The sequence below is a fragment of the Lonchura striata genome, chromosome 9, assembly GCF_050655825.1.
Source record: "Lonchura striata isolate lonStrDom1 chromosome 9, ASM5065582v1, whole genome shotgun sequence".
In the NCBI taxonomy this organism is placed as follows: domain Eukaryota; kingdom Metazoa; phylum Chordata; class Aves; order Passeriformes; family Estrildidae; genus Lonchura; species Lonchura striata.
In genome coordinates, this window is record NC_140711.1 from 9,177,756 (window position 1) to 9,200,580 (window position 22,825).

Consider the following 22,825-nt stretch of genomic DNA (forward strand, 5'->3'; position numbering starts at 1 on the left):
GAGCTGGTTCTCCTACTCATTAAATGCATCATGCTTTATAAACAATAAGACAACATTCAGAAAGTGGAATTTAAATGGACAGTATCATGCTAGACTTGCAGTGTTGTTTAATTGAAGACCAAGACAGGTTTTCCTGTACAACTTCCAGAATATAAAATTTCCAGTTGAAATGAATTTTTAAACAAGTATTCCCATGTGGCACATATAAGTCAAACACTGCATTAGAACCAGAAAATGAAACTCATTCAAAAGTCTAAACAAATGTATAAATGGCTAGTTTATTTTCACTTCTCATGCAAATGGGAAAAGTAAGAAAGCAGAATTATTGATCAAGTGGAAGGTCAATTTAAATCTTTCTTTTAAGTTCAGTAATTAAAAGTGAAGTATGTAATACTAGCAAAGACAGATTTATATTGGGATGGTTTTTCTTTGGTTTTTTTGGAGGAGGGGGGGTTAGGATTTTGATTTTTGCTTTTGAAGCCGGGTATATTTTCTGTAGCTTGAACTCCATACCTGTCCAAAACTTAGAAATGCTACATACCTGAATGTGGTTACTTTTGAGAATAATAATAAAAATATATTAATCTGTTTTGCCTTATTACTACAGAAATTAAAATTGAATCTATTGAGGATGTGTGTGTGGAAAATGCTTAGAATACTGATTTCATTCCAGGCCGAACCTTTTAGAAGAAACTCTACTCAGACTGCCTTTGTCTGATTTTTAACTGCAGGGTTGTCTTTTACTGATGCAACTAGATCTAAGTAGAGCATAATGACAAGAATTATTTGTATGCACTTCTATTTTACATATTATCATGTGCTTGAGTAACAATGAAGGCTTGAAATAAGTATCCACATCAGTCAGTCACTACAATTAAACAAAGTGGAATACATAATATCTAAATAGGCAGAAATCAGCTGCCTGTATTGGCAATTTCCCTTCTTAGGTGCACTGTCATTAAATGATAAAGTCCTCAGGTTCTGCCTGTGTGTTTGCAATAGGTGTGCAATTTAGACACAAAGCACATTCTTTCTTGGTCTGGCCACGTATGAAAGTTACTCGTGCAATTCACTGTCCTGCTCTTCAGTTTCCACACAATGTGAGGATTTGGTCATCCAGGATAATGTTAGCCTGGAGAGCCAGATTGTTCAGGTAGACAGGACTGAAACAGGGAGTAGGGCCACCAGATTTGCCTCCAAAATCAGAGGCTCAATAGTGGCAGAAACTGGTATTCCAGGATCAAGAGCAGAGCAATTCCTGGTGCAGAACTAAATTGGGATTTGTGTTTCACAGGGAATTTCAGGCAGCATGGGCTGAAGTGACACGACTGACTCCAGGGTAAGGTAAATCAGAACTGTTTTCCTGGAGGTGAATCTGAGTATCCAGGAGGAGGAGGAGTATCCAGGCTACCAGTATTGAGTATCCCAGGATCTGGGCTGCCACCTCCTGCTGCCTTCTCAAGGGCTGCAGCTATGAAGACACAGAGGAAGATGAATCTGGTCTCATCTGGCATTAAAGTATTCATACATTTATTTTGCTTTCACTACTGAATTAAGTTACTGTCACCACACACTCTGTGACTTGCCTGAGATAGTAACTCACATCCCGGGTGGAGCTATCAAATGGCTTCTCCTGAAAAGGTTGCTGTTTACACATTTTCTTCTATTCAGACACCTATTCAGCAGATCTTAAAATTATTTATTATTAAGGGCCTCAGAACTTGTAGTGATATTTCAATCTTTATTTTCCTGATCTAATTTCAAATTTAACAGAAGTGCAGTGCAGGTTTGAAATACTACCCCCCCCCCCCCCTTTTTTTTTTTTTTTGTGTAGTTTCTCTTCAGCTACATAATGAACATTCTCTTTTGTGGACTCCTGCCTTCCTGTTATACTTTCTCAGTTTTCAAAAGGAGAAATAAAACAATATCTGGTTGCACTGATTTGATTTTTCATTGTTCCCACTAAACACATTCATGTGGGGTTTCCCTTGTTCTTTTGGTATGCACAAGCTAACTTATGCCAACTTTTTTGAATATCAATTTCTGCATCTACAGTTCTCAAAACGGGAATACTGATGGATTTTTTTTAGGAGCTCAGAACTTCTCCAAATAGAGTGGGACAAAAAGAAAGATTAAAAAAAAACCAGTTTGAATTTCCTGGGATGGAGCTATTTGAGACTTAAAAGGTGTTGAGAAGTTTTGCTGTTCATTGTTCTAATAAGGTGCATGTCAGTGATGTCAATGTAATATGCTGAGGAAATGTCACACATGTCTGCAATTGGCTACTTCTGGCTAGCCAAGCACAGCTGGAAGCCTGGAAAACACACGTTGCTTTCAATCAAGCAAGGGTCAGAGCAAGCTTAGGACTTGGAATGTCTATATATTTCCATCCAAAAATGATCCTTGAATAGTTTCAGTGGACCAGTAATTATTTTAGCAGCTTTTCTCTTTTTGGATTGGGTTTTTTTTGGTTTGGTTTTTTGGGGTTTTTTTTTTTGTTTTTTGGGGTTTTTTTGGGTTTTTTTTTTTGTTTGTTTGTTTGTTTGTTTGTTTTTTGTTTTTTGTTTTTTTTTTAATCTGCGGTATTATCTGTGCCTATAGAACAGGAGAACAAAAAACAGTGTGCATGTATCCAGGGAGCTTGGGACAATGATGGAGAAGAGTCCAACACAAGAACATCATTGCTGTGTTCTCTGAGCCATACCTGGTAACTTGGTAACACTTAAGCATATACAGTGAACAGTTTTCTATTGACTAAAACATAAAAATTTGAAGCTATCTGGCTGAAGTCTACTTTGCAAGACTGAGAACAGCAGTCATTTTATGACTCTTTATCCTGATAGAATCCTCTGTTCTTTATATTTTATTCTCTGCATGTCATCCTCAAAAGATTGAGCAGGGTTGCTTTGTGACTGTCATGTAATGAAGAGAACTTGGAAACAATGCACTGTACAGCTTCCAGGATGGACTGCACAGAAGCCTTGAAAGAGAACCAAGGCTTGGCTTCCTAGCTACAAATGTGCAGCTAAAATCAGGACTTGGTTCACAGAAATCAGAGTTAAGTTTCTTTCAATGTAAGAAAGAATTTCTTGCAATGAAAGGGCAAGAGCTAGGGCATGGCCAAGAGCACTCTGTGCTGGGTTCAGAACTGGCTGCATGGCCGGCCCAGAGAGTGGTGGTGAGCAGTGCTGCATCCAGCTGGGGACAGGCACCAGTGGTGTCCCTCAGGGCTCTGTGCTGGGGCCAATTTTGTTCAATATTTTTATTGATGACGTGGATGAGGGGATTGAGTCTTTCATCAGTAAATTTGCAGATGACACCAAGCTGGAAGCATGTGCTGATCTCTGTTGGAGGGTAGGAGGGCCCTGCAGAGACACCTGAGACAGTGATGGATGGGCAGAGTCCAGTGGGATGAAGTTTATTAGGTCCAAGTGCTGAGTCCTGCATTTTGGCCACAATAACCCCCTGCAATGCTATGGGCTGGGGGTAGAGTGGCTGGTCAGTGCCCAGGCAGAGAGGGACCTGGGGGTACTGGTGAACAGCCAACTGAACATGAGCCAGCAGTGTGCCTTGGTGGCCAAGAAGGCCAATGGCTCCTGGCCTGGATCAGGAATAGAGTGGCCAGCAGGACCAGGGGGGTCATTTTTCCCCTGTACCCAGCATTGGTGAGGCCACACCTTGAGTGCAGTGTCCAGTTCTGGCCCCTCACTTTGGGAAGGACATTGAGATGCTTGAGTGCATCCAGAGGAGGCAACGAGGCTGGAGAGGGGCTGGGAACACAAACCCTGTGAGGAATGGCTGAGGGAGCTGGGGCTGCTCAGCCTGGAGAAAAGGACACTCAGGGATGACCCTATCATGCTGTACAACTCCCTGAAATGTGGCTGTGGTCAGGTGGGGTTGGTCTCTTTCTCCAAGCAGCAGCTGACAGAACGAGAGGACACAGTCTTAAGCTGTACCAAGGGAAATACAGGTTGGATATTAGGAAAAAGTTTTTTATGGAAAGCATGATAAAGTACTTGAATTGTCTGCCTGGGAAGGTGTGGAGTCACCATCCCTGGACATGTAAAAAAAGCTGGACGTGGAACTTGGCACTTGGTTTGGTTGAAGTGTTAGAGCTGGGTTGGACTCAATGATCTTGAAGGTCTCTTCCAACCCAGTGATTCTGTGTGGAGGCTGAAATGCAGTGTGGCAGCAGCTCTCTGGCCACAGAGAACTGGCACAACTTTTCTAGGCATTGTCCTGGGGAAGGCTGTGAGAAGATCAGAGAAAAGAATGATAAACAATTCTTATCTTCACTTGCTGCACCTGTTGTTGTGAACATGTGGAATGTGTTAGGGAGATTTGTTTACCAAAGGGTGATTTCTTAATTAGCCAATGGTGATGGTGCTTTAATTGAAGGACCAATTAGGTGAAACTGTATCAGACTGTCTGTAAGGGCAATGGGTTTCTTAATAAGAATAGTATGATAAAGTGCTTGCTCAGCCTGCTGGAACCAGCAGCCAATGCTATTTATTACCCAGGGGGGACAGCATGCTATGACAATGTAGCAGTGGAGTATGGCCAGAACAAGGCCTCACTCAGGGCAAGTAAGCAGAAACCTTCCAACCAGTCTTGCAGTAAAGCTCCTGGTAGGCAAAAATTGGGTATTACCTCTACAGCTGAGAGTAATAGAGAGTGAGAAGAGAGAGAAGCTGTTTACACCTGATGCTGTCTCCCAAACAGGAGGCAGCCACCCATGGGCAGAAAAAGTGACACACCAGAATTGTCCTCAAAGAGCCTTTCTGATAGAAAGGTAAGATGGGTTATTTTAATCATAAGTGAAACAGCATTCCCCTCTTTGTCTTTTCTTTTTGTGCTTTATTTAATGTGCAGTCAAGAAGGAAATGACAGCTTCAGTTCCTTTGCTGTTTACAACTCCCTGAGGCTTTGTTTGCTTTTGGTGGTTTTTTTCTGTTTTTTGGGGGCGTTTTTGGTTGTTTCTGTTTGTTTATATGCAGACTTGTGCAAACATCTGAATTAACCTTAAACTGAGGCAGGACACTGCTACCAATGCAGCCATAGCAGTGGAAAATATTCTCCTGAATTTACTGATGCTGTCTACAATCGCAGTTCAAACATCCTTTATCAACTTTTCTAGAATTTATTTTTGCCTCTAATGAGAATAAGTGTAAGGTATTTACTTCTATATCCTCTCATGCATCCCTGTCTCCCTCTCCTCCTATATATTTGTAGTTTACTTGTTGTGTACAGAGCTGGTATCCCATCCCAAATCCATTGTCTGTGCATCTTCATTCCTCAGCCCCTTACTTAGTGCTTTTTTCAGATCATTATAACCTTAAATCCTTTATTCACTCTAGTTTAGGTTGTAATTTTCTATTTTAATTTTGGTCTCTACTTTCATGCTTCTGGTTTTTAGTTTTTGCTTTTTTAGTTTTTTTTTCTCCACAGGTGATAGCAAAACCATTACTGTCTATGTAGAGGGGCCCTGTCTCTTGAGATTACCTAAACAAGTGTTTTAATCCATTCTGTTAATGGCCATGTCCCTTTGTCTGCTTTTAGGTGATTCCTTGAATTGCAGCCTCTTGCCCTAATTCAATCCAAACAATCGCAGCAATAGCTCAGTGAAGGAAAAATGGCAGAAATATCATCCATTGGAGACCTTTGGAGTGCTCGTGTGGTCCAGCTTCCCCCTCAAGGTAAGACAGTCTCCAGCACTTGACGAGGTCAGTTATTGCTTTGCCTACCTGAGTCTGGAAGGCTGCTAAGTTTGGAGGTTCCTCAGCTACCCCAAATAACTTTTTGCAGTGCTGCTCTGGCATCCTAGCAAAGACATTTTTCCTGAGGGTTTTCTCTACCTTTCTCTAGTTCCATTGTTCTTTGTCTGATAGCGTATTTATCAAAATCTTAGATTAATTCTGTCCTGAAACAGTATAATATGGCCTAAGGTGACTATTTTGCAACAGAGAAGCAGTATTTAGGTAGTTAAAAAAAAACCCACAATTTTTCCAAATTAAAATGCAGTGCCGCCTCAATTATCTGAATATCATAAGAAACAGTGATTGTAGTGTGTTCAAATAGTCAAGGGAATTTTCAGTGTAATTAATAAATGCCAAGGGACATAACCCTATTTCAAATGACTGACGTGAGACTATTGCATGAAAAAAACTTATTTCTTCACTGTAACATACTGACACACAAAACTTCTGGCAGATAAGAGATTCTCTGTGCAGGAGTTCTTGCCTTCAAAGCATCCTGGTTTATGAGACAAATAGCTCAAAATGTGTTCAAGAGATTGACTGTGATATATCAAACATACAAAATAAAAACATCATTAATTAAATCTTTTAGAGATTTTGATGGTTTTATAATTTCTTTGGAGATTTGCACCCTAAATAGGTTTTGAGAAAGTCCCATACTGGTAGAATTAGTGAATAAAACTTCTAAATCTAAATGGAATTATTCCCATATTGTGATTTAATGTGCTCTGATGGAGCAGCTTCTGTTCAGTTTCCACAATTCCTCAGTCCTGCTGCCTGAAGGATGACAGTGCATTCATCACATCTCATGTGTTTCTGGAATTGGATGTGTCTTGTAGGAGCTGCCCAGATCACCTGCTCATTTCACATTTTTGCAGAGCTGAGTGCAGGTGACTGCAATTCACTATTGACCTGCTTGGGATTCTAACCAATAATCAAGCAACAAAAAGCTCCATATCCCACACCAATTTTTGAAGCTGCTCTTCTCTAGAGGAGAAATATTTTTAAACAGTCATTCAAGAAATAATTTAATTGGTCTTTCAGCTTCTATTATTCCCTTTCCTCAGGAGCCAGTGACCGAAATTGACTCTATTCCCACTTCAACCATCTTCCTTTCATGTTCCATGTAGAGAACTTTGTCAGGCACTGGGTTAAATTAGTGAAAGTCTGTCTAGAGTTAAATTAGCTCAGCACTGTCAGAAATAAAGAAAGATTTTGACATATTTTAGGCTGACTAGTCAAATAATAATAAAAAAATTATGAAGAGATGATAGTTTGAAAAATGTGTGTGGTTAACTTGAACTTGACCAAACTCTTCACTAGAAATTATTGCAAAATGATTTTCCCAAAATAATTTTGGTAGTTGCTACAGATTCTAGTTATTTACACTTAAAATCCAGTGCAAGAATATGTTTTTAACTTGAATACTTAATCTTATTGTTTGAAGATTTAAAACACAATTTCTTCCCTGTTCCCTTCCGTTGGAACTGGATTATTGCCAAATAAATCTGATGTAGTTTATGCAAGGAAATCTCAGGTAATATAAACTTCAGAAAGCAGTTTAGCTTCAGGAGACTGTTTGCATTACTAGTTTATTTGTTTATTCATGGTTGTTTCACTTCTTTTTCACTTGGATACAGGAAAAAAAAGACAAAAGAAATATGTTGTTATGCTTCAGAGGTTTGTTTGGCTGCTGTTAAATTTCTCGTACCTAATCAAAAAAGTTCTTTTTTGACTTCTAAAGTTTATGATAGATAATCTGAACTACACTGGACTTTATTCAACATCTGTCTGAATCCTCTGGTAGGCACTCCTTTCATTTACATATCAGAAAACTGATGATCTATCCTTAGCAGTATAACTCAGAAATATTTTCCACCTGAAAATTCTGGGATATTTTTACAGGGAGAGGAGATAGCATAGAGTATTGCAGTTTGGCCTAAACATTACAATTAATATCTTTATTCCAGCGTAATATAGTGGTTCTTTAACCTCGGCTCTTTGAGATGTTACATCCGTGTTTCATTGAAACAATTCCACAAATTGTTTCAATGAATAGTATAATTTTGAATTATACTATTCAAAACAACAGTATAATTTCAAATATCAGGGAACAGCAATTATGCTCTGATGGCTCTGGACTTCAGCTTTGAAACTCCACTCTTTTATACAAATAATAGTTTAATTTCATCTGTGCCAGGATTGAGTTGTTCTGGTCTGTGCTTTATTTAGATTGTGTAGTCAAAAATTACAGATATAATGGCATATCTGTGCTCTTTACTTTTCCCTCTTCAAAAGACAAGTATTTATTTATGAGTAGGGCTGGTCAAACACTAGTTAAAACCATGATGTAAAAATAGAAAATTTTACTGCTATCTAGCAAAAAGAGGTTTTGTAGTTTTCTTTTTCTATTGAAATGTGTAAAACTTTTTCTGAATGTTCTCTGTATTTCTGTATTTCATTGGTCATAGGGCCAAAATTCCCTCTCCAGAATGAGAACTGCCCTAGGCAGCATTAGAGTGACAGTGATGAGGTGTAAAACCATGCTGTGCTCAGTTTGATGTCCTTGTGTAGCAGTAGTATCAAGTGAGCTCCATCAGAAGTCCCTGACCCTGTTGCACCTACACAACACTTGGGTTACAAGGGACTCCTCCTGGTTCCAGAGAATTCATTCTGGCATCAAGTTAGGAACATAACAGACACAGAAATACATGAGTGAAATTGGAACACTGTGTGTACTTTTGAAAAGAATTCACTAAGTCTGTTCTTTTCCTTTTAGGACAGATAACAAATCTATATAGTTCCCATTCAGACACTTAGAAAGCTGTACCTAAAAAGACACAGAGGTTTTTCTTTGATTTTTTCCCCCCATCAAAGATAGTTTCAACAGTATACTCCCCCAGAAGAGAAATGCTCCTCTAATTTTTAGTCTTAGTGGATTGGTCTGATGCCACATAAAAAGCACTGGCCCTGATGCACCAAGGCCTTTGACAATAAATATTGCCTTGGACACATCTTGGCAGTATAACCTGGCTTCTCTGTATTTTCTTGGCTTAGGGCCCTGGAGCAGGCTCTCTTTGCTGGGAGTCTGAAATATGTCAGCTTTGCCCAAGGTGCTTTTTCCACAGGCTTCTACAAGGCCAAAAGTGAATAGAGTATCTGAGTAGTTATAAATTGCATTTCAAATAAAATATACTTCCAGAAAATATCTTGAATTGTAGAATGGTTTGGGTTGGAAGGGGCCATTTGCTGTATTGAGCAGGGACATTCCCCACTAGATCAGGTTGTCAGAACCCTGTCCAACCTGGCCTTGATTGTGTGAGGATGGGGCATCTGTCACCTCTCTGGGCCACCTGTGCTAGAGCTTCACTGCCACCATTGTAAAAATCTTCTTATATCTAATCTAAATCTACCTTCTTTTATTTTAAAATCATTTCCCTTCATAATCACAACATTTCTTATGAAAATAAGTCTGTCCCCATTTTTCTTATAAGCACCTTTTAAGTATTGAAAAGATTGTCAAGGATGATTCTATTCTGACTGATGACTTTGTCAAAAAGCATATTTAAGGGGGATGAAACTGCTTGAAACTCTCTATCCTTCTTGCTTTTTTAGATGTTCTTTGATTTTTGTTCAGGATCAAGCTCTGAATAATTTATTTATAATATAAATCAATATTTATAATACAAATAACTGGACTATTTATAATATCTCTTCTCTGGGGATCATCATTATTCTTGATAAGGAATAAGCTCATGCTGTAACCATTGTGTCAGTAAAGAGGTGAATAGGAATGAACAATACTGCACAGGAAATTTCACTAAAACTGAATTTGTGGTATTTAGGTTTGTTATCTACCGAGACACTGATTTCTAATTGTGGCTTACAAATTAACTGGAATTTTGTCTCCCTTCTGTCTGTGAACTCCTATGGGTTCCAACAGCTTAACTGAGATAGTCTAATTGTGGCTTGTATCATAAGGCAAAAATATTTCAAAGGTTGACCACATCTGCTTGCATGATTGTTAACAAGGAAAAATGTAATGTGGTATAACTAGTCAAGAATCGTGGTCTCTGTCTGGTAGAGATGTGAATCAAGATTTTGAAAATATGAGAAAGATCCCTGACAAAGCTGTTTCTAGCTACTATAAAATGAAACTTTCATACAATGATAGCTGAGACACTGTGGTTGGTAATAACTAACGTAGATATCTCTAATACAGAGAGATGCACAGGCCTTCAATTATTGTAAATGCAGGTGAACCTAATGGGAAGAAATGATGATGTCTGACTCAGTTCAGAAGGCTGAATGATTTCTTTATTAGAACTGTGTTAAAATACATTAATATACTATGTAAAGGAAGATGCTAAAACTACAAACCTACTTTCTCTAACTACCAAATCTAACTTCCAACTCATGACCCTCTCTCGTGAGTGCAGCCCCAGGTGGGTTGGATTGCCCATTAGGCTCAAACAGTCCTCACCAGAATTCAGTCAAGCAATCACCCCAGGGAAACAATTCTCCAAACACATTCCACATGAGAAAAACAAGGAGCAGAAATAGAATGGTGTCGTGGTTTGGCACAGGAAAAAGAATCTTCTCGGAAGAAAGAGGTCACTTTGGATATTGACATTTGGGTTGACCAATTGAGGGCGGACGTGCCTCTGAGAACACAGAGGGGTTAAAAGCAGAATTCCCAGGAGAACTCGCTCTCTGTGGTTCTGGTCAGGATGCAGTGCAGGACTCTCCCCTGCCCAGCCGTGGCTGGGTGCGGGAGGGGAGGCATGCAGCCCAGCTTAAGGTGGGCTGAAGGGTGGAGGGGCTGGAACCAGGCTGGCCCCCTGCAGATGGAAGGGTGGAGAAATCTGGGATGTCTCCATTCTCCGCCCCCAACCCCCCCGTGAGTCTGTCTCTTCTCAAGAAAGAGACAATGGCAGGGGGAAGGAGAAGAGCAGGGGGGCTGCAAGGTGCCCAGCCACCTGTGGGAGCCAGAGAATCCAGGCTCTGAGCCATCCTTGGGAGTTGGGACTTTTAACCCTTCCTTGAGAATTGAAAGTTTTGTGAAATTTTACTCCTCCTCGGTTTGGAAGAGAGAAAGCCTGGACCCTGGGATGTTAGGGAAAGAAGATTGGTGGGGGGAAGATGGAGTGGCTTTTGGCTGGATTTTTTCTTGTTAGCCATAGACTGAACCGATTTTCTCCTCCAAGAGAGACTGTATTTTAGGAGGATGCCAGTGAGCCAAGAGACCTGGTTCAGCAGCTGAGAAAAGACAGGATTGGAGCAAACAGAGAAAAGTTGAGGAGGTTTGTGGTGGTGCCCCGTCTTCAGAAAAGAGGAAGAGAAGAAGATCTCTGTTCCTGAGACCCTCGGCCCCAGGGGAGGAAGAAAATGGGTGGGACTGTGGTCCCAAAAAATGAAAAACTGAACTGTTGTTTTTCCCCCTCTTGGCAGAGCATCCTTGAAAGGAAAAATCCTAAAAGCAGTCTGTCTGTCCATGTGTTGGTAGTGAGAGCACTGTGCATGGAAAGGAGAAGGGTCACCCTGGCAGATTTTCTCCATGCAGTGCCATGTGTGACATGGAAACATGAGAGGTGGCACCTATGTTTCCTGGGGGTCTGTGGTGCAAGGGAGACTCCTCTCTCTCCTGATGGACTTAGTATTGATTATATTGAAGGGTGAATACTTGATTAAGGGTCCAAATGTGTCTCAATGTGTATTTTTGTAGTTGGGTAGTTGAAGGAGGAATGTTTTGAAAGGTTCTCATTGTGGATTTTGTGTGTGTTTCTCTTTCTTTTTTTTCTTTTACAGTAGTAGGAGCTTAATTAAGTTTTTTTTTTTTTCCTTGTTATTAAGCTTGGGCCTGCTTTGCTCTGTTTCCCGATCACATTTCCCAACATTCAATTGAGAGGTTGCCTTTTCATGGGGGCGCTGGCATTGTGCCAATATCAAACCATGACAAATGGTTTTCTCTTTCTTTCTCTCTGTGCACCTCTATGAAAAATCCTGAGAGAGAGAAATGTCCCTGTGACATTCAATGAGAAAGAACAGGAAACATTTGAGTGCTTTATACCAATTTGATGAGTTTACTTCTGTAATGCTGCTTTATCAATTTAGTCCTTCCATTATGGTTTTTTTTTTTAAACACTTCCTACTTGATATCAGGATCCCATTTGCCACTGTGGGCCTGCTTGCCTCGTTCTCCTGGCCTGTTTGAGCACTGGTTCCACAGCAGGGAACACCATCTCCTCATCTGGAAGGGCAAGTTGCCAACACAAGTTATCGATTCCAACTGCAAACTTTCAGTGGGTCTTCTGTGTAGCTATGTGACATATACTGCTCTCTTTCCTTTAAAGGGCAACATATTGCAAATAACAAACAATGTTTACAGTATGTTTAGTAACTATGGCAACCACAGGTTCCTGTGTTTAAAAACATAGGATGTATTCCATTGCAGTTTATTTGCTGTGTCCTTTTGTCAGACACTGTAGAGGTGCTAATGCAGTATTACAGCATTACAAAGAACCTTCATGGAAACCCCTAAAAATGACTTGGATAAATCTGGCACTGTGCGGGTTCCTCAGGCACTGTGTCTCACTGATGTCCATACTAAAGTTGGTCAGCTGGCAAATAAAGCTCGTAAGATCCAGGCATCCTGTGCGAGTTGTGTCTCCAAATTGCTCTGTATTAGACAGCGTTACCATTATTAAGGTGAGGAAAAGCAGAGTGGTGTGGGTTGGAGAGATTGTGATCATTCCGTGCCTCAAGACTATTGCCCTGAATGCAGAAATTTAAATGTTGGCAAAGCTGACCATTAGAACAGGCATTAGAACCTAAGCTCTGCCTTAGGTTCCTAAAGCAGAGATGCCCTTAGTCAAAGCCCATCACAAGACACAGCAATTGGAATTAAAGCATTTACAACACTGAATCTGGGGTGTGCAGTTCACTGAAGTTTTCTCTACATATTAAAATCATGAGCACCTGGTGTTGAACTAGCAGATCCCATCTACATCTAATCAGAGCAGTTCTGCTATGTCTGGTACTGGTCTTTGAATTTCCTGAATATTTTTAATCATAAGCCATAAGCTCTTGGTGTTTCAGTGTTTTTTAAAAATTTGTTGGTGGTATTAATTTGAAAGAAACCAAAGTCAAACATTACTTCTGATAAAGCATTAAAAACAATACATTTTATAGCTGCTTGAGGAATTGTTTTTACCAAGTATTCCAGTCCAGTATTAAGATCCGAATATATCTGTAAGAGCAGAATTACAGTCATTGTCATGCAAAAAATGCATCAAAACACACATTCTTGGAAGGGAGTATTGTAATTTAGTTTTTTTGAATCTTGCTACCTGGAAAAGCTGTGGTTATCAAGGTGCCCAGTATTTACTTTCTTGTAATATAGAGACCAAAATCCTAAATAATTTTAGAATTCATATTTGACATTAATATATTTTGATTCATGGTTTCATATTATAGCTCTTTCTAATTCTGTAAATGAAAAAATTCGTAGGGATCCATCATTAATGTTATCGTTCCAATTTACTTTGTAAAACCATATATTTGAAATAGGATTGCTCTGTTTGTGTATCGGATTATCTGAAGAATGAGCAACTTTTGGGTCACAGTCGAATAATCGAATAGATCAGATCAATAATGTTGGTCCTACATCTGTTCTGTGTTCTTAGCTAGGCAATATTCTATCTTAGCTATTGATGGGATGTGAAGTAGGTGGATATATTGTGGGGTGTTTTTTTTGGTTTTTTGTTTTTATTTTTGTGTGGGGTTTTATTGTTTGCATAGGTCTGCACCTAATCTTTAAAATGTGAAGGGCCTCACATTTGTACATATTAAGATCACACATGTTAACTAAGAATGGATGATGAACATAAAAGAGAGCAGCTGATTGATAAGATTGACAGCTGAATTTTTTTCTCAAACAGTAAAATCTCTAATCAAAGCATTCAGAGAGATGAAGAATTCTAAGATATGAGCTCCTGACAGATAAAGACAATGGGCTCTGCCTGCAAACAGCTGCAGAGGAGGAAATTTTGTTTTGGTGTAAATGATTATTAATATAGAACTGCATATTAAAAAGGAGGGGGAAAAATTACAATCAAGCCATGTCCCACTCTCCTTGCTTCCACTGTGTTTAATCCATGGCTTTTATTCAGTCTTCAGGTGTCCAAGACACCAAAACTGGAAGCCCAAGCATCACTTCAGAAGACAGCTCTACCCTGTGCCTCATTTCATATGAAAATTAGCAGATGCCCATGTTTATATGCCCAAATCTGCCTCAGACCAAATACCTGTCTCCTGCTTGAGCTCCACCCTCCCTTTAGTGAGAGGTCTGATTTAACTGGAGGTTCCGAGTTCAGCAGAGCCACTGACAGAAACACACATCTCACCCAGCAGTTGTAGTGTCTTTAAACTGAAGAAAAAGCATCAGCCTTCTTTTAAGCATCCTCTGGTAGCTAAAATAGGTTGCCCAAGAAGCTGAGCAGTACAGTTCACTGCTGCCCTCAGGCTGGAGACATTTAAATTCCCACTGTTATCTCTCAGGGGAGAGCCCTGACGTAGAGTTAACAGCTATTTGGGTCCAAGTAGGGCATTCTTTTAAAGCACTTTTGGCATCCAAAACAATTCTGCTTCTATCTTGTTGAATCTAGGTCACTGTGCAACAAGCAATGCAATATTTAAAAGGGGAACAACCAGCAGGGACATCTTTGTGTTTAAAGTACCCAAGTGAAAGCAGCAAGTCCTTGCTGGCAAGCCCCGATGGCAGGACTGATTTCTGTATTTTACATTAGACAGTTTTTGGAGAAAAATGGGAAATAGTTGTGACATTGTGGTCTAGAATCCAGAGGTATGTCTATACTCAGCATTTCATACTGGAGATCTCTAACCAGCACCAGCACTGGGAGATTTAGGTGCTTTACCAAATGTGGAAAAAGCCTAAAAATCTCTTATGGTTTTGTATTTCACTTTGGAGCCAACTTCCTTAAATACAGACTTTGCAATGCCTAACTTGTAGGCAGTGCAGACCTTTATTGGCCCTGGCCCCCTGCCTTCCTTGTGAGATGGCCTTGGTTTTATTCCCAGCAGAAACCAGGTGTGTTTACATCTGCGTATTAAATTCCAAGTCAAAGAGGTTATGAGGGAATATATTCCCCAGATATCCTAACCTTACAGAACCACTCCTGACTTAATTCATTCATCCTTAAAAATAGCAGATGAGGAAATGTATTGACGCAATATTAATTTTACTATTATTTGCCACTGACATCATTGTGTGTACATATAGATAGTAGAATAAACATTAAAACAGTGGTTACCCATGTTATTAAAAATAAGTCTACTGATAGTAAAAAATACTGTAGATCTGTGGGATGCTGAACTGAAATGTGTAGGCAAAATTTCATCCTTATTTCATTCCAACATTTTCAGGAATTGTATTTCGGGTTAATTGAGGGGTAATAAAACCAAAGAAATGTAATACTGATTCATTGTGAGAGCTGATAGAAGATCTAGAATATTGATTAGGAAAAAGTACTCATTGTTTCCAAAACTGCTCTTTTCTACTGATGAACCCTACTTTTACATTAAGCCATTTCAATGAACTAATTAAAGGCCACTAATGTGTGAGAGTTAGAACTGAGTGGTGTAAAACACTGCAGCATCATTTTCCATCCAGTTGAGGCTCTCTCCCATGTGCTTTATTTTTTGCTGTTCAGCTCTAAAGTCTTGCTAACTCACTGTGTGTTTCCATCACAGCCCAGCAAGAGCTGGTCAGAAAGAACATCCCAGCCCTGCTCCCTGTCAGTCATGGTGGCCAGTGGAGGGTGCCTGAGGGAGGGCAGCAAGAGGGACAGAGTGGCCTTTTCCAGCAGTCTACCAGGCTGCAAAAACTTTGAAGGTTGAGGATTTTCTGATCGTGGACGCATTTGGGGTTTTCTTGTTGTCACTGTTCTGGGTGAGGTTTCTTTTTCCTCTGCACTCTCATATGGTAAATCTTTCTGAAAGCAATAACAGCTGCTGCAATGCTCAGCTCCAACCTCCTGCTAGGGCAAGGCCTCGGAAAGGGAAGGTCTAACCCAAGAATGAGGGCTTGTGCTGGGCCAGCTCTTACTCAGAACAGCAAAACACAAAACTGAGGCACCATTCAACCTGACTAAGCTGTTCTGGTATCTGAGACTTGCTTGATACGATAAGTGATATTCCTGACTTAGAGAACAATTGAAACATGGAAGTAAACCAAGTGCTATTATCTCAGTGGTAGGAGTGTGCCAAGTTCTTGTTTCTCTAGAGAGCCTGTGGAGAGGCATTGCTGAAATGCCAGAGCTTGGAGTTCATTGTTCCCAAGCCCCAAGAGACAGTAGGAGATCAGTGAGAGTGTAGCATTGTGTATTCTCCTTATCACTTCGGGGTTACCAACCTTGTGGTACTGAAACCTTTTGACTGGCCCACTCCACTAGGTTTTGCATTTTAAGGAGCTGAAATTTATGCAGTTTGTAAACCATATACCTTTCTTGCTTGCATTCCTCAAATATACAGCTATAGTTCAGGGTCTGTGGACAGGAAAAGATTCATTCTATCTTTCATTTCCTTTTGAGAATGTATAAACTGGGCCTCTGTAGTTAGTGCAAAATTTTCACTGTGCACAAAGCTGGAATTGTAATTCATATATTTAGCAACAGAAACCATCATTGCTAAAAGTCTGACTCATGCTTTATGCTTCTAATTCTATAGGCCCTATGAACATCCTCACTTTATTATGCTTTCACTACCAAAAATTTGAATGGTTTCTAATAAAAAGTGACATATTGTGTGTACAAAACATTCCTATAATGGTGATTCTCCAGACTTTTCAGCATGTCATCAGGATTGTCACCTCCCATTAACACTTCACTTAATCTGATTTGTGTAAGTAGTTTCAATGTAATTAGGAGACATTGTGACTTACTAGACCAGGGATTTAAAGATCAGGACTTGACCTTTTTGGATCCCCAAACCCATAGAATAACCTGTGAAGAACAGCCCTTCCCTTTAAGCTCATTGATGAGTAAGTAAATGGTTGCTTAGCCTGAAATCTCTCCCGAAAGAAAAGGAGTTTTAGTTCCACATACTGTAATTATCTATGAAGTTTTACTGTCCATGGCAGAGAGCTTGAGACAGTTAAAACCCAGCAGAAGGAAAATCTCCTGCCAAACATCAGAGAGGTGGAATACACCTGGAAGTGCTTCCCTATGCCCTTCATCCTACCCCATTGTGTTCTAGGAGCACAAGGAGGTATGAATGATTTCTCTGCTGGTGAGGGTGGCTGATCACTGTATGCCAGAGAGAATAACAAGTGAGGAAATGCAAAGACTCTGAAAGAAAACTATTTCAGAATTCTTTGCATTTTCTGAAGCTTCTACTTCAGAATTTGATGCTGAATTTTGACTTACTGTCAGAGGTGGAATGGCACCACTTAAATAAGGTGATTTGTGAAAAGAGACTCATAATGGTCATGTGTTTGCTTTGTTGTTTTTTTCAGGCAGATGAATAGGATTTTTTATCACTTACAGTTAATCACGTGTGACTCTCTAGTACATTATTGCAAACATATGTGTGACTCCTTAGTTTTGGGGAAGAGATATTCTCAGTACCAGAAGTTAGAGGGAATTCTGTCAGCTTAAGCATCATGACAGATCTCTGAAAGCATGACATTTCTATTAAGCAAGAACTATGTCTAAGTCTTTCTTTTTTTCCCAAGTACTTTATAACAAAGATGAATCTAGCAATGGTGTAACTCTTAAGCATCTTCCACTCCCACCTATCCCTCTGATTTTTCTCATAAATCTTTTGTGTCTCTCCTCCCATATGAACTCCACAGCCAATCTTGGTATAAGCTGCTCACTTGCAGCTACTGCAACACCCAGGGAATTGCTTACTAATGCAGACTTGCTCACAGAGGAGCTGCTTAATCATATTAGCAGGATTTTCAGTGTTGGGTTTTAGGCACCTCAGGAAATAGACTGGGATCTAATTTTTCACATACCTATGTAATTCCATAAATCGAAAAAGAATTTGCTTTCTTGTACTAAATGGGGATAAGAAACTTCTCTCTGTTATTCTGCCTCGAAAATGCCTTGGAGTCTTCAGCTATATCATATATTGTTTATATTAGATAAATTATATCTATCTGTACTTTCATTAGCAAGATTTTTGAAATACCCCAGTTCCCTTTTATTTAACTGAACCTTTGTTGCCGCTATGTAAGTCATACTCATTGCAGTGCCAATTTGTTCAAACATAATTTAGGAATTTCAGGTGTCACCCCACTTCCCCTGACAGCACAGAGAATAAAATCACAATTTGAAACCGTGGTAAGAAAATTAATAATCATAATAAAAACCTAGCAAACAAAATTCCCCAGTTGCTCTGTTGACTTTTGACACACGAGGAACCCTTGGGACATAGTGAGAAGCAGAAGGGTTAAGCAGGAAAACTGAAATAGACTCTGCAGTCTCTATTTTCTGCCTGACTCCAGAGGCACTGCAGACAGCTGTTGCAGATTGAGACAGACTTGTAATTTGCCTCTTGGGTCTGGCAAGGAATTAAGGAGCAGTAACCAGTCTCCTATGGGGTATCCAGTCTCTATAACTAGTATAAGCATAATATGAAGGCCAGATCCTCAAAGATGCATAACCATGATGGGAAAGGCATGCTAAAATACCCTTATGTTGAGGTCCATACTATGTGCTTTTAAGTCTTAAAAAAAAACAAAAACAGCATGTACAACATTGACTAGAAGTTTGCTATTCCAGTGCTGGTGAAGAGTGATCACAGAGCCTGATGCAAAGAAAGACATTTCCCAAATAAAGCCTAAACATGCTGGCAGTGTCCTCTGCAGGGCTGTGCTGGAGCCTTTGTTTTTCTTGTTCACTGGCAATGTCTGAGGTGGTGCTCTGTGAGAATACTGATGTGTGTCCTGGGGTGCTGGAGTTTGGTTCTTCCTCAGGTTGTAAGATTTCTGTCACTTGGGTAAGAACTTTAGCACAGCTGCTGGGAATATACATTGTCCATTCAGGGTAAAATGACTAGAAGAAAAGAGACCATATCAACAGCCTTGTTTCTCAGAGATGTGTTGAAACATGGCTGTTCAAACTCTCCAGTGATGTGCCATACAGTTGAGAACTCTGGAGAACTGAGAGCAATTTTTTAATTATTGCTGGAAGTGATAAATTACAGCAACATATACAAAATTGATTGCTTTGGGTTCAACTTTCAGTAATGCAATTATTATACAGTACAGGTAAAAGAAATATTATGTGTTTTGTTTTATAACTATTTGGTCAATATATGTAACTAGCATCTTTCTTATGCAATAATTATTTTTTGAAAAGTGAAGTTTGTTGTTTTACATTTTGTGTTTGCCTTTTTTTTTTTTTAATATATAGATTTATATATAAATGTTGGCTTAATCTTTGAGTGGGAGAATCTGAGGCTTATGATAGACCTGGGTAAGGATCAGTTTTGACTCTGTGGTTTTGCTGCTGATAAGGTGACTTTTTTCAGTTGTCTCTGACAGCTCTTTATGTGTAAGCATCCACTTCTCACTTCTACCAGGAGCAGATTCTCGTACAGCTTTGATTTTTTCTGCTTGTGAGGCATATTTTCTCATAGTGTATCAGGAAAAGACATGCCTGAAAATTGCCTTTTCCAACTGGACACAGCCATATAAATAATTGGCGTCGTGCATGGCAATTATCACTTCAAACTCCTTGAAAAGTCACACTTCCTAGGAGTTTGAAAAGCAAAGGTCTGCCATGCTCTTAATGTGTTCTCTATTTAACAGCAAGAAATCCATCTGCTTTATGGAATTTTGTCTGAATTTCAGCAGTATCTTAAAGACAAAGTTAGAGTGGGATTTTGCGTGTGTGCCTCTGGTTTGTTTAGTTCTGTTTTTTTAAACAAAAAAGCAGGCAAGAAGGCAGGAACACTCACAATTTTATATCTCTTCTTATTTGATCAAATGTAAGAAACATTGCATTTTTGCTTTCATTCCTTTAAATTAGTTTCACTCTACATGATTTATAGGCAGCTTATTTCAGGGAGATCATCACTGGAAACTACATATCTGAATTAATACAATTTTTTCCTGAATAGTTTAACCCATAAATGTTCATACTTTGTAATCTTTGTATGAACAGTCTTCCAAGTTCCTGTGTGGTGACAGAGGACAGGAAGGAAAGGGGCAGAAGAGTAGTTTCCAATTGACACCTGTGTTTCCTCAGTATTTTTCTATTTTTTTCCTGAAGAAGTAGCTCTCATGCAATACTGGGAAGGGCTGTGCTGTTTTCCTCTGAGCAAGAAATTCTTCATATACATGTGCTATTGGATAAAAGGTCTGCTGAACACCTTGCAACAATGGTTTTAACATGAATTTTGGAGTAAACGTGTCAGTTTAATCATCCTTAAAACATGTGTTCTGAAAACATGAGTATTTAATGACCTATCCTGATTTTTCTAATATAACATATTGTCTATGTAGATTCCTTTTCTTCTCTTTGTTACTTGCTGGTGATTCATTAAGTAATGTGATCAACATGAAGCATTCTGAAAAAATAAATGCTCAGTTGCAAATCAGTTTGTTAATCTCCTCTCATACTTAGCAAAAATCTTTATCCTTTTTAGATGAGTTGAAAAAGTCTAAATCAAGGGACTTAACATATGCAGATTTGGTTAAAGAGCATATTCCTTTCTTCTGTGATGAATATTGAGCTTGAGTAAAATCCAAGCTAATCTTGACTCTGTTTTCCCCTCTTATCACATAACAGACAAATGTTTCCTGCAGTTACTGTGTCATAGCAGAGCATCTGCCTCTGCAAGAGCCAACTGCCAGATAGCCTTAGCAAGCAGTCATATTATGCAGTTGACAGGTTTATTACTTTATCAGATATTTGCTCAAGGACAATTTTATTATATGCAAATCATTGACATAAATTGGGGAAGAACGAATTTATTAAGGGGTCTAAATTAATCTTTCACCATTTGGTATGTGCATTTTTATTATGCAATGTATTTACTTCTAGAATATTCATTTGTCTGAGAGTTGTGCTGCAACTACAGGATTTGTCAGGGTTGGGTTAATGCTGATTTGTGTTTTGTATTTCTTAACAGGCTCTACCTTAATGTGGATCAGAGTTCAGAGAACATGGGCTATAGAGAGCTTTGGCTTGAGATAGGGATCTAAAAATTCATACACATGGTTTTACTGGACTTGAATTTTTAAAGTGTAAAACGGAAAAATATCAGATCACTATTCATGGAAGCAAAAGACAGTCACCTTCTCTGCAGAACTGATTCAGACCCTGGTCTGTTTAACTCACTGGGCAACTATCTTTTTTTTTACCAGTAGAGAAATCCTGAACAAAAGATCTGGAAAAAAAAACCCCAAACACACCCCCCTCCAAAAACCCAACCAAACAAAAAACCCCAAAACAAACCAAAAACACCCAAGCAAAACAAGACAAACCCCCTCCTACAAAGACAAACAAAAAAAACCCCACAACAACAACCAGGAAAAGATGAACCCTACAACACCTAAACAATTAAATGGGAATCAATATTTACAGGAGAATTTTGGGGGTATATTTTGTTTTGCTTGGTTTTTAATCTCATGTTCTAGCTTTCTTTTTTGCCTTTTTGGTGCGTGCACTTTATGTAACCATTCTTATTGTCAGATCAGGCTTTCACAGATAACCATGGCAAATAGATTCGTGTTGTCTTGTTAGTGATGACATCAGGATCTGGACACTTTCCTGCAGCAGAGGAGTGAATATGTCTCATGCATTTTTAATTTATTCTTTTTTAATTAAGAAAGGAAAACATACTGGCTCAGGAATAATGGCATGTCTAACACCTTAAGATTTCGTGGTGGGAGAAGTTTGCCTTTTTCTCAGATCTGTTTAGTACTGGATGAAGTTTATGGCTTGAGAAACCTGTGTTCAAAGTTTGACTGAGCATGTTATTTGCTACATTTGTGCTAAAGCCCTCATCAAAAAGTTGGGAGTAAAAGTAAGATTTTGGAGGGATGAGCACACTGAAAGCTGTTGGATACTCAGTTTCATGTTGTTGGGGCATAAAATTCTTGGATGTAAGCTTGTAAGACTAAGAAAACATAATAAGGAATCCAATTTACCTCAACTTGGAGTTATAGGTCCATGATGACTTATATAAACCCAAAATGACTTTTGTATCTTCTCTGTTTGAGAAACTTCTACTCCCTGTGTTCTTCAACTCACACTGAGCTGGTAGAGCATTCAGTTGTGTCAGAGGGTGCTGAGAAGATATTCCATTCTTCTTGTCTGAAATAACCCAGAGTTGCTGACTTTCCTGTATGTTAGAAGACACTCAACAGTTCCCTCAACCTGTTGAGGCAGCTGATTGGAAAAATGTTAATTTTCTTAGAGCAAGACAATTACTTCCAATGCATAATTGTGTGTGTAGCGAAGGGGAGAGATTCAAGAATTCTCAGTTTTGTGTTTAGAGAAACCTGATGATAAAAAGGGGGAAAAAAACTTGGAAAAAATATTGTCAAATTAGCTTTACTGTATGATTTTTCATTTGTAGGTTGTACCAAAAGATTGTAATTTTTGAACTTAGCAATACTGCAGTTTCTGAAATATAACAAATTCTATTCTTTATAAAATTTTTAACTTATTTGAAACAGTCTATTGCAAGTTCTGTTTTGAAGTTTTGGATAAAAGAATCATAATATGTAAAACTGTAATTGGAGTCAGATAACTTGTCAACATCTTGTGCCAAAACCATTTCATTCGTTTTGGAGTTGTCAAAGTGAGGTTTTAAAGAGTTTTCACAGATTTTTAAGGGATTTTTTTCCTTCCCTGATAGATTATTCTGTTTGTACTGTTTTCTCAGTCATCATTCATGATTCCTTATATGCTCAGGTACTTTACTCAAATAATACATATGGGAGAAAATATTTATTAGAGATCTTTCTTACCTTACCTTTCTTACAGGTAATTATTATAATTACAATAATGGTTCTTAATACGCCATTAAAA

At 39.0% G+C, this 22,825-nt stretch overlaps 1 protein-coding gene across 40 annotated transcripts in view; it reads left to right on the forward strand.

Moving 5' to 3' along the window:
• Positions 1-22,825, forward strand: part of LOC146766630 (uncharacterized) — a 250,204-nt gene that overhangs the window by 107,269 nt on the left and 120,110 nt on the right. For 34 of the 40 annotated variants that reach the window (XR_014957185.1, XR_014957178.1, XR_014957180.1 and 31 more), the window contains one exon: positions 5,560-5,696. Coding sequence is in view for 11 of the 40 variants with exons in the window: in XM_085587123.1 (XP_085443249.1) it covers positions 5,633-5,696 (64 nt within the window). In the remaining 29 variants the exon portion in view is untranslated. The other 6 variants (XM_085587127.1, XM_085587115.1, XM_085587117.1 and 3 more) reach the window with 3 other exon arrangements.